This window comes from Erpetoichthys calabaricus, chromosome 17 (genome assembly GCF_900747795.2).
Source record: "Erpetoichthys calabaricus chromosome 17, fErpCal1.3, whole genome shotgun sequence".
Taxonomy (NCBI): Eukaryota; Metazoa; Chordata; class Cladistia; order Polypteriformes; family Polypteridae; genus Erpetoichthys; species Erpetoichthys calabaricus.
In genome coordinates this window covers 4,999,182-5,011,370 of record NC_041410.2, presented here as the reverse complement: position 1 = coordinate 5,011,370, position 12,189 = coordinate 4,999,182, and the positions used below count along the sequence as shown (strand labels likewise).

General features: G+C 34.9%; 1 protein-coding gene across 5 annotated transcripts in view; it reads right to left on the bottom strand.

Annotated features, from left to right (window-relative positions):
* Positions 1–12,189, bottom strand: part of arhgap33 (Rho GTPase activating protein 33) — a 123,742-nt gene that overhangs the window by 14,854 nt on the left and 96,699 nt on the right. For all 5 annotated transcript variants that reach the window (XM_028823817.2, XM_028823822.2, XM_028823818.2 and 2 more), the window contains 4 exons: positions 11,991–12,135; positions 8,640–8,722; positions 7,772–7,879; positions 6,717–6,862 (listed from right to left, as the gene is read on the bottom strand). In XM_028823817.2, coding sequence (XP_028679650.2) covers positions 6,717–6,862; positions 7,772–7,879; positions 8,640–8,722; positions 11,991–12,135 — 482 coding nt within the window. The remainder of the gene's footprint in view (positions 1–6,716; positions 6,863–7,771; positions 7,880–8,639; positions 8,723–11,990; positions 12,136–12,189) is intronic.

Genomic DNA, 12,189 nt, shown 5'->3' with positions numbered 1-12,189 from the left:
TTATGGGCTAGAAATTTTGGATTTTTTTTCTTTTTGCCTTTAACAAAAAAATCTACAAAATGTTATTCATTATGATTTGTTTATTGGACCTTACTCTTCTCCATTTATTGTTCTCTTATGAATATCTGTTATAAATATAGAAAGTACTCAGATAATAAAATATAAATATACAAAACACTAAAATAATAATAAAATGTTTATTTCATTGTGACACTTTCTGAAAAGATATATATATCTATCTCAGATAGATGGATAGATAGATAGAATTTTCTTTAAATCCATTTTCCATCTAACACATGACCACACTTTGATAATAATAGGGTCTTACATTGATCAAAGTGTGGGAATGGGTTAATCAGCACTGTTGATGGTTCAATACTTCTGTGGACACAGTCCAAGCAAAAAGTAATGGATAACTTTATTTGTCTCCAAGGGAAAACTTGGCTTCATATACAGAAGTTCATCAAGTAAATAAAATAAAATTAATACACACACACAGGTCTGAACACACACAAGAATGAATAAAATGAAAGAAAAGTTCTGATTAGATAGCCAGTCACATAGAGGCAGGTGTACTGCTATTGTTTTAAAGGAGCCTAATTCGTTTACTGAAAGTACTCCATATCAGTGTGTCTTAATAAGATTACAAGATTGACTAATAGCTGTGTAAAATATATCGGCATGAAAATTGACAAAAGCAAATGCCATCATAGGAAGCCATTAGAAATCCATATTGGAATCCATATGAAATCAGTCAATTCACCTGACAAGACATTTCCTCAAAGTTTGCCACAAATTGAGGTTGTAAAACCTCAAATTATTACAAGTAATTATTGTTTCCAACTTTTTATTAAGTTGTGAAAATTTGAAGGATTGTAATAAATCTTTATGGCTTCCAGTGAACATTTCTGTGTCTTATTCTAGTCCGTTTAAAACAGGTTCTAGTCACTGATAAAAGAATGTTAGATGGAATGATACCATGACAAACACTCATCCCTTCTAACTAGGTTTAACATCTAAGCTTGATTAACAAAATTATCTTAACATTGTTTTCTTTAGTACTGGTACAAAACAAATGTGAAGTTTACATACTTAATGGTAAATTAAAGGGCCAAAAAAAAAACAAACCAAAAAACCTTTTTCGGTTATTGCTGAGAAACAGGAAAATATTTAACAGTAGTTTTCTTCTCCAATTGGATTTTACCCACATTGGAATAGTTAAAACACACAACCATTTTAGGACATTTTCTGACTGCAATTCAAGGCCTGAGCATATTTTGAGCTTATGACCTTTGAACCTGCTGAATAGCAAATCTCCATGTTGGTCTCAGCTAAATAGATTAAAGAGCGCATTAACTCCTTAATGTCTACATTTTGAAAAGGGGAGACAGGAGAATAAAAACAGTATCAAATTATAATATTTAATATAAAATTATATTAAAAAACACATTCATAAATCTTCACAGAATTCTTTTGTTAAAACTTTATTTAAACTTCATATGACTTAATAAAATTCTAATAAAGTATATAAAAGTTTATTCAGATTTAACTCCCAGTGTCAGGCAATGCATTGTCTGGCTACTGTTATTTTTTCCTCCCATTATATTTATTTTATATTCATACAGCAATCCACTTTGCATTAGTGTCAGTTTCCTTCAGTTTCAATGATGCTCTGTTGCCGATTGAACTTGATCCTCTCCAACCCTTCATCCAGAGGCTGGTTCTTAATTCTAGCTTCCGCCAAACTCAGTAGCTTGCATTTTTCAGACGGATGAGAGATCTTTCTCATATCCTGATCCACAGCTATAGAAATAAAGATCCTACTCAATTCCCACATGCAGATTTAAAAAATATATAGGTAATGGACATTCTAAATTAGGGGTCTCAAAATCAGTTTCTGGAAGGACATTAAATTATTTTTGTTCAATCTAATTTTTTAGGTACATTATTAATGGAATTTGTCATGTAATTAGATTGCTTGCTCCAGCTGCTTATTTTTGTACCAGTTATTACTAATAGTTTTGAGTTCTCTATGTAATCACTAGCATGGAGTTGAAAACTTTCATGTTTCATTTAGTTCACTTTCTTATTATTTATTTCTTAACTAGCTGCCAACTAATGAGTTGCTCATTTTGTTGTGACTTAAGTTGAAAGCTTGTCTAAAGAGACAGGAGAATACCAGTGGGCTGCAAAATGAAGGAAATTTTGAAAGGGCCGAGACACAGGAATACTCTAACTGGGAAGGCAAAGCTTATACGTAGACAGGCCATAAGTAATGCCAACATGTTTAATACACACAAGTAAAGATGAACTGAAAATAACAAAACAAAGATTCTAAACTACCCGATATCCTTCCTTTAAATAACCCTCACATAAAAATGTCAAATTCAATGACTCCATCAAAACACATGGCCAGCAAATGCTGCTGTTGCTGTAAACAACATCACTATGGCAAAGGAATTCAAGCACAAAATGCTGGGTACCACAAAAGAAACCAACAACAAGATGGCATCATGATAACATCATAAATAAACATGATGCAACAATAATAAATATAAGATATGCATAACACACGTGGGGCGGCACGGTGGCGCAGTGGGTAGCACTGCTGCCTCGCAGTTGGGACACCTGGGGACCTGGGTTTGCTTCCCGGGTCCTCCCTGCGTGGAGTTTGCATGTTCTCCCCGTGTCTGCGTGGGTTTCCTTCGGGCACTCCGGTTTCCTCCCACAGTCCAAAGACATGCAGGTTAGGTGGATTGGCGATTCTAAATTGGCCCTAGTGTGTGCTTGGTGTGTGGGTGTGTTTGTGTGTGACCTGCGGTGGGTTGGCACCCTGCCCAGGATTGGTTCCTGCCTTGTGCCCTGTGTTGGCTGGGATTGGCTCCAGCAGACCCCCGTGACCCTGTGTTCGGATTCAGCGGGTTGGAAAATGGATGGATGGATAACACACGTGAACAAAAACAAGCAAACTCTGATCCAGAGCGATAAAAACTAGACTGCACAACACAGCTAAACTGATATATTATTACCACTTAATTTATAATAAACTGGTGGTTTGAAAAAAAAAAAAAAAAATTAGAAAGAAACAAATTAAGGTGTTAAAATAACATTCTTGCTCTGAAAATAATTTTGATTTTTCTGGAAAAATGATTATTTAATAATATGAATAGCAAAGACAGAGCTTGAACAAGCTGACTAAATGACAAGTTCCATTAGCTGCAGTACTGGTATAAAATGAAAAAAAATTTTTTAATTTAATTTTTTTTTTTTTTTTTTTTAAGTTTCATTCACTGCAGCCCTCCAGAAACTCACTCATTCTGACGAATTAAGCAATTTATAAAGGGATGCTTCTGGTATAGACATTAAGAACCGACACAGAACCTATTAATAAATGCAGCATAAACAAACAGCAGCAGCATAAAGAGATGTGTTGAATGAGCATCCACAAATAAAAAAATAAATAATCTAATGGATATACAAATTCTTTAGAGCTAACTTAAAAAGGTAAAAAAAAATAAATGAATGTGAAGAACAAGTTAATTTACTGTAAAGTTATTACTTTTAGCCGAAGGATTTATGTTAACTTGCAATCAGTTACTTCTTTGAGCCCTGTATGGAACTCTAATTCTATTCAAATAAAAAAACAACATCTTGTTTTCTTTCTTCAGTATAATTCTTTTCAGAATGCTCATGTTGACACTCAAATAGAATTCACCAGTGAGTCAAAATTATGTTAACAGTAATGAATTCTTTTTATCTCGACCACACCTTTCCAGGTTGATGGATAGGCCGTGGTGGACTATTGCCATGGCCTCCACACTCCCCTGATTTGACACCCTGTGATTTCTGGTTATGGGGTATGGTGAAGGAGCGAGTTTATATCAATGACCTGAAGGACAAAATACGGACTGTGGTATCATCTTATTCCCTGTGAATTGTGTGTCCAGGCTTTAAATGGTACTGTTGCTAGTTGGTTTTTGCATGTTGAACATGATGGCGAACAGGTTGAGACATTCCTGTAAATCTTGCACATATGAAGTATGTTTTGTGAATAAATTGTTTTTGCCATTCAAATGTTAACATAATTTTGACTCACCCTGTATATAAACCTAGAACAGTGTCAGGTATGATTAGTGCATATGTTCTGGAAAGGAACACATTGTGATAAATACAAGCCCATTTTTTAAATACTATAACAATATGCTGTGCAATACCTCAAGTACAGAATAAATAGTCCTTATGAAATAAATGTTACAAAATAAAATATTGACTTGGTTGCCTAAAACCATGGGTGAATTTCACTAATGTATTGTAACATTAAGTCCTTTTTTCAATTGCATTTTTTCATTGTTCTTCAATTAACAACTGTTTCCCAAAACCCTTGTTAATTTATCTATTACTTTAGTTGTCAATCTACCCTGACCTTGTCATTATTCATAAAGAATTTTATTTTGGTCCTTGTCTGAAGTTCTACCCACAAAAGCAAAAGGCATCTCATTACGGTACAAGAAATCTCACTGATGCCTTGCCGAGGATAACCACCTTTGGAAGGCCCACTAGCTGTGAAGTTTGCATTTGTGTGGTTTATCCTATCTGTTAGAGACACTTGACTCCCAATCTGCTACTGAGGGTCGAGTCCAACGAATGATGAATAAGAAGTGTTAATCGTAAAAATTAAGAAGTATTACATTGTAACATATTTATTTTTGATTATGTCAAATAATCCATAATTTTATCTTGGTGTATTTGTTAGTGGGAGGCTATTGGGTGACAGCAGATATCCTCTCCTCGTTTACTTGCTAGCTCCTGTGCTAAACCCCCAAACTGCAGCTGAAGAAGATTACAACAGTGCATACCACAGGACATGTAGTGCAGTCCGTCGAACTGGACAATGTGTACACAGATATCGGGAGAATTTAGATTTTCACGTGAATGCTGCTATGCTGTTATTGCAAAATGTACTGAGCTGCACAACACTGCAGTACATTGTGGTAATACACCTTCCCCATAAAGGTGATGACGATGAGGAGATGGGGAAGAAAATATTACAATAAAGCTGAATTCTATTTGTGATACTTCTCTTGTGCTTGTTACTTGACATGTTTGTTCTGTTTTAATTGTCATGTCAATAAACAAACTGCCTAGTCTTATTTAATGGATGAGTTTCCATTGGATTCAACCTTTACCGTGTATGTGTTAGTGATGTTGTGTTCTTTTTGTTGTCCTCATCCCTTTTGTCAACTGGCCGTAAAGTGTGTAATGATAATATTGAAAGAGCATATATTGTTCGTCTCCTTTTACATCGTTAAGTTTGAAACTGGTTTATTTTATTGTGTAGTTTTACTAAACTGTATTTGAGTACACTGTGTAATTAGTCATTTGTAAAGCCTGTAACAGTGCTTTAGGCCTGCAGTCAGCGAAGAGCGAAAGAGAAAATTAAACCGAACTGAAGACATTCAGGAAACGAAATTTCTAATTTATATGTTGCTTGGATTGTTTTGTATGCTATATCTTAATACATAACTCGCCAGTCTCCTCACTCACTCACGTCCGTCTAAAGCCAAATGCGCAGTCGCCTTCTGCGCATGTCCGAAGCCGAATGCGCAGTTGCCTTCTGCGCAGCTGCCCGAAAAACCTTACGAGACCGACATCGCGGCAGGCGGCGGATTTACAGCCGAGAAAATTCAAAGAGAAAGGCGACTTCGACCGACATCCAACCCCAACATCGCGGGAGGCGGCGGATTTACGGCTGCAAAAATTCAAAGAGAAAGGCGACTTTGATTAAAGCTCTAGAGGCCTGAAAGGCGATTTCGACTACAGCTCAAGGCCTAATTACGCATTCATTCAATACACCTATATCAGGTTTGTGGTGCTTATACTTATTATATATTATACTATTCCACTCATGCCCGTTTCATCTTACACGTTGTCGAAACAGGCTCTTTGTCTAGTTAGAAATAATGTGATGTGTTTATTGTCTTTTGGTAAAAGACTTCCCTACAGTTAAATAATTTCACCAAAAATAGCACCCAGGAACAGTTTTGACAGTTAAATAGATAGCTAGGTTAACTGATGCCATACATTTCAACTTGAAGGGTAAATAATTAATATGCTTGCATTAGTCTAAAATTGAAATACAATCTCATTAGCTTTAATCAAATAAAAGACAGTGAACATTTAAAAGTGATAAAGAAATATAGATTAGTATATTAAGAGCTTTGTATGAACACACATTTAAAAACAATGCACATATGTTAAAAGCATAAGCTTTAATTTTCAAGATTAGCTTATTTTTTATTTCAACATTCATTGAATGCCTTTCAAAGAACAGATAAAATAATTGAGCCTGATTTACAGTATACTGTTGTAGTTTAAAACAGTTTAATTGACTAGCATCTCTCCAACCGGGTGGAAAAAACACAGTTTTCTAAAATGATTCCTTTTAGAGACAATTTTCTAAATATATAGTTCCATGTTTCTATGTTGGGTAAAGGGATGTTAGAATACCCACATTTTTGGTTAGGGTTAAAGTACATATATTACTATAAAAACTTACAATACGTGAAGTGAAGCGTTTATTTTGTTGGTTATTCAATGTTTCCAAAGCTCTTTTTAAATGTCTTTGTAACTGAATCATTACCATATTTTAAGCTTTAACTACATTAAATTTTCCTGTTACTTCAAAAAGACAACCATAATTACTTTCATGTTTATACCTGTAGTAGACTTTCCAACAGAAGTGAATGAATCACTGAAGAGAATTTCTACATGGTTTAAGAGAAATTCCACCACAACTGACTGGACCCGAACTTCCTTGAAAGCATCCGTGCCACACAGCCCAATTGATTCAATCTCCTTTGATCTAGAAGAGAACATTGCGTTAAATACCTAGGAATACTTTGTTTATCCTTCATTTTGGTCACATTTTTTCCAAAGTTTCTCTTTCACATATTAGTTTCTGGTTAAGGTAAACAAACATACTTTACTACTGCACATTGTAACAATATACAAAGTCAGGATGTACCAATTTATTTATTATTAGAGGTTAACCATTCTAAACTGACAATTGTTCTGTTTCTTTAGCCATACAGAAACCAAGATGACTTTAAATATTTATTAAAGGCTTACAGACATAAAATTATCTTTGGCTCACAGCACGGTCCATTAGGAAATGACTGAGTTTCACTGAAATTATCAAGACCAATTGAAAATATCCAAAGAGCCACATAACAGATGTACTGGCAGATTTCTATTCGAAGAATCCTTGGTAAAGAAACCCTTGTATTGTACTCCATTTCAACATAAAACCGTGTCTCTAGACGGGTGGAAAACACACATACTGTATATATCATGCAAACTCGAAAAATACTAGGAATACTAGGAAATTATACTGGGGTTCACAATAGTACAACTGCAGCTCTAAGCTCAATACAAAGACATCTATAGTTCTTGAACTGAACATCAGTTTGTTAGCTGATCATGCCCTCTTTTTTTATTTAGAAAAAATGAATTTCAAGTCCGTGTAGAACACAAAAGACATGCTCTTTGCCAATATTTATTATATTTGCTAAAATGATACTATAATGCTGCGGGTGGGCTGGCGCCCTGCCCGGGGTTTGTTCCCTGCCTTGCGCCCTGTGTTGGCTGGGATTGGCTCCAGCAGACCCCCGTGACCCTGTAGTTAGGATATAGCGGGTTGGATAATGGATGGATGGATGGATACTATAATGCTGAAAAACACTACAAATGGAACATTTACTTTTCTACTTACCGAAGTAGATTTGGTGCCCAGACAATTGCCAGGTTCTTGATATGCATGTTGGTTTTTGAGCTACATAGTGCAAGTTGAGACAAGTGCTTCAATAAGAACTCAAGAGTTCTACAAAAATAAAGGAATACATTTCAGCTCATATCTTGCCAAAAAATAAAACAAAAACAAACATTCAAAACATGTTATTTTCAAACGTCATGGATGTGATGATGCTACCAGGTGCATCATGATGCAGCTCGTAAATATTTCTGATATGACTCTTACCGAGAAGGAATCCATAAACAGATTTTACAACTGATTAATAAGAAAGTGGAAAGTTTCTAATTTATACTAATAGCCAAAGAGGCCTATAGAATACTTCTATAAATATGAAGCTTGGCAAGAACCTGAAAATAATTGACATCGCTTTTCTTTTCACACTTATATTTACTGTAAATCCACTAGCCAAAAAGAACATTCCTTCAAACAGTAAATAAATAAAAAAATAAGATCACTGGAAAAAAGCAATACTGTACTAAGAAATGTCTTATCAAATGCAATGTACCTCTACCTTTAGTTTTACTTGTGATAATTATGTTTCATTATTTTCTGCTTGCATTGAGAAAAACACTATTTATTAAATGAAGCTGTGTTTAGTAATATCTCTCTACCTTAAAAGCAAAACTTGTTTGTTCTTCATGAGCAACTTTGACTTTCCTGGCGATTTTTGATTAACTTACAAGTGTTACTGTGATAATATATTAATAGAAGTCACTGGCTACAGAGGTATTTTTTAAATAATTGTGCTACTAGGCATCAGCGCTTATTATAACCTTATCATGGACTAGGATGGTTGGATGACAGACAATATACTCCATTTACTTCTTACCTGTAATGAGGTGGAGGAAGTTGCTGAATAACGTCATGAATTTTAATCAATCTCTCTTCTTCAGTGCTGACTGACATCGAGTCCTACGAAATATATGCATAGTGATTATTCTGTCTCAGTGCTACGTACATTGTTTAAACTTGCTAGAATATAGCACTAATCTATTGTCAACAATATGTTGAACTTTTATGTTGGGAGGAAAAACCACTCAAATATAAATAAAGTCATCACATAAACAGACAAATTATTTGTTAATGCTTACCATTATAAAATGAATCATGCTATTCTTAGGTTTCTACCTTTTGTTATATTTTAAAAGATTCTTACAATAGAACAGAGCAGCATATGTGAATAACGCAACTTAGTTTGAGGAGTGCCTGTAATGGACCATGATTTAAATTTATTCGCATAAATGCTCAAAACTTTGGGAGAACAAAGCCTATCTCAACATATGCTGTAACTGACAAAATACAATTACAAATGATCTAAACTAGAGCTCTGATTTGATAGATAGACAGATAGATAGATAGATAGATAGATAGATAGATAGATAGATAGATAGATAGATAGATAGATAGATAGATAGATAGATAGATAGATAGATAGATAGATAGATAGATAGATAATCCCAAGGGGAAATTCACATCATAATAATAATAATAATAATAATAAATCAAAAAAGAGATACCCTTATTAAACTGACAAATGTAACCTTCATATAACCTGATCATAGTACACAGAACCTGAAGAGCTTAAAACAGTGATTGCAATGGTTATGAAATCTGGGCTCCTTCTAGTTCTAGAGCACAGCCACTCTGATATATTCTGAACTTAATACAAGGTGTTATAGAAGATGGACTTGATATTGTTTTGTAGAATTTCTAACTGTAGTATACTCAAACAAAATCATATGGTATTTTAAATATAAGACTTTGCCATAACAGGACAAGAAATGAATAGTCCAAGACTTTAAAAACTGTGCCATTTCCATTTTTACAAAATCTTACACCAGAAGCCTGAAACCCAAAACTGAACAGTTTTACAGTATCTGTCAAGGCCTTGATGGAACCTACAATATCATATTTTCAACTAGTCAATTCAACTGTTTTGATGCTGCATATGACTTTTACCTATGCCAAAAAATTGCTGTTATGTAAAAAAAAAACATTTATTGATTTATTTCAAAGTTATAATTGTGAGCCTAAAGACAAACTAAATTTTAGAAAAAATGAATACAATAAATGTTATTATGATGGATAAAAACACGACAAATGCACCATGGCAACAGTAAGAGTTCAAACTTGTGTTGCATACTAAAATGTAAAAAAGTATTTTTAAGATATGACAGTCAATACCTGGTGCTTATTGGGAGACAAAGCCTTTGCTGACCCTAAAGTCGGGTAAGGACAAAAATGAATACTCAAGAAACATCAAAAACAGGAAATTCCAGAAAAGATGTGCTATAGACTAAAAGCATTTTCCTTTCAGTTGCACAGCAAGACTTAGGGCAAGGGAATATCAGATCTAATTATGCAACTATTCGACTGACAACCGTCGCCCCGCCATTTTGGAATGCAGGGCAGGTGCTGCCATCTATTGGCAACAAAAATAATTTTAAGTGAAATCTCTATGTGCAGGGCAGGTGCTGTGAATTCTCTATGTAATAAATTTAATAAGTTATAGCGTAATGAAAATTGCATAATTAGATCTGGACCACCCTATATATATGTTTGGTGTCTCAAAGGTTTATACATAGTGAGCAGCACAGACTTACCTTCTGTGGACGTGTTAAGTTTTTTTTTTAAGTAATTAGCATTTCTTAAACTATTATAAAATAAACAGGAAATCACTACAGTTGAACCAGGTAAAAGCACAAATTGATTGTTTGCTAGGTCTAGGTCAACACTACCAGCAAAATACATAGGGAGAGTACGTGTGTGTGTGTATAAGAATGGAAGCAAAGATTTATGACACGGTTTGCATATTTGTAGCTGGAGATCCACAAAAGGGAGAAGATGAGTCACGTACCTTAGAATAGTTTTTTTTTTTTTTTTTTATTCCTAAGCTTTTGACCACCTACCAGGTGTCACCATCAGAAATGATTAGACATACAGGAATAAAAGGCAATGTATAGTAAGTGAGGGATGCGTAATTAACACTCCATTAACAGACACTGGGACTTGAAAACAGCATATGCAGGCTTAAAAAGAAGAAAATCCAAATAATAAATAAAGACTTTATGACCAACACCTTCCGAACTCCACCTTATTGGTCCACTCTCCCCCCCTTACAACAATCCTCGCTATCTATTGCCTTTGATTCCTAAATGTCTAATCATTTTCCTCTGATGATGACGACACCTTTTAGGTTGTCTAAAGCTTAGGAATAAAAAAAACTATTTTAAAATATGTGACTCATCTTTACCCTTTGTGGATATACAGCTACAAATTTATATTTATACAATAATATATATATATCTTAGGTCAGCGTGAGAGTGGGGGAGGGGGTAATGAGGTGGGGGTTGGGTGGAGTATTGGTTGTAAATTTTATTTATTATGAACATGTTCTTCTTAAGTTTGTATATGCTGTCCCTCTGATGACGGCTCCTGGCAGGGGCTGAAAGCTCAGGAATAAAAACTACTTTATGATACGTGATTCATCTTCTCCCTTTGTGGATCTCCAGCTGAAAATATGCAAACAGTATCATAGACCTTCGCTTCCATATTATAATATATACACATACACACATGCATGTGTATACAAGCCTGGATTAAGACCCTCACAGGCCCTTGGGTGATGCAATAAACAGAGCTCCTTAACAACATGCTATCAGCACATGCTCACAACCTCCCCTCCTTAACAGAGATTTTATCATACTTTTTAACAATGTAGTGTGCATACACCTGGTCCTTCAATGCAGTGTAGTAATTCATACTCTTACTTTTGTTTCACCCTGAGGGCTGATGGGTTGGTCTTGGTGAATATTTTGCACGGTCAAATAATTGTTTAATTGAACACTCCTTGCTAATTTTGCTGCATGCACACACAAGGTTGGTAATAGGCGAAAAGGCCTCTTGTTATCAAGTGCCCTGGGCGCCCTGATGGTAGATCTGCCCCTGCATATATGTCCCATTTCTGGCTTAACAAGTTATGCCAAGTCAGGCATATTCAACGTATAATGCTTCTAAGTTTACATTGCTGAATGTTACTAAAACCAAGGACAAAATACAGATGTAGGTCACATCAGATTTCAAGGTAACCCGATGTCAGAAAAGTGTTCTAGATATAAATGATCTTGACATATTAACTTTATATTGTTACATCCACAGAGAAGCACACATTTATACTCACAGCGAATTTATCATACAGCTGATAGGTGAGGAGAGGGTTGGGTAGCTCACGAAAGTAGAGTTTACACAGAGAACCCACACAGTGGATGTCTTGCATATACACATCATTAGTCAAATCTGGGATGATCTCACTGTCAAACTCATGCCTGAGGAGAACAGGAATTGCTTAGGAGAAAGTGACATCTTCAATAGTATTAAAA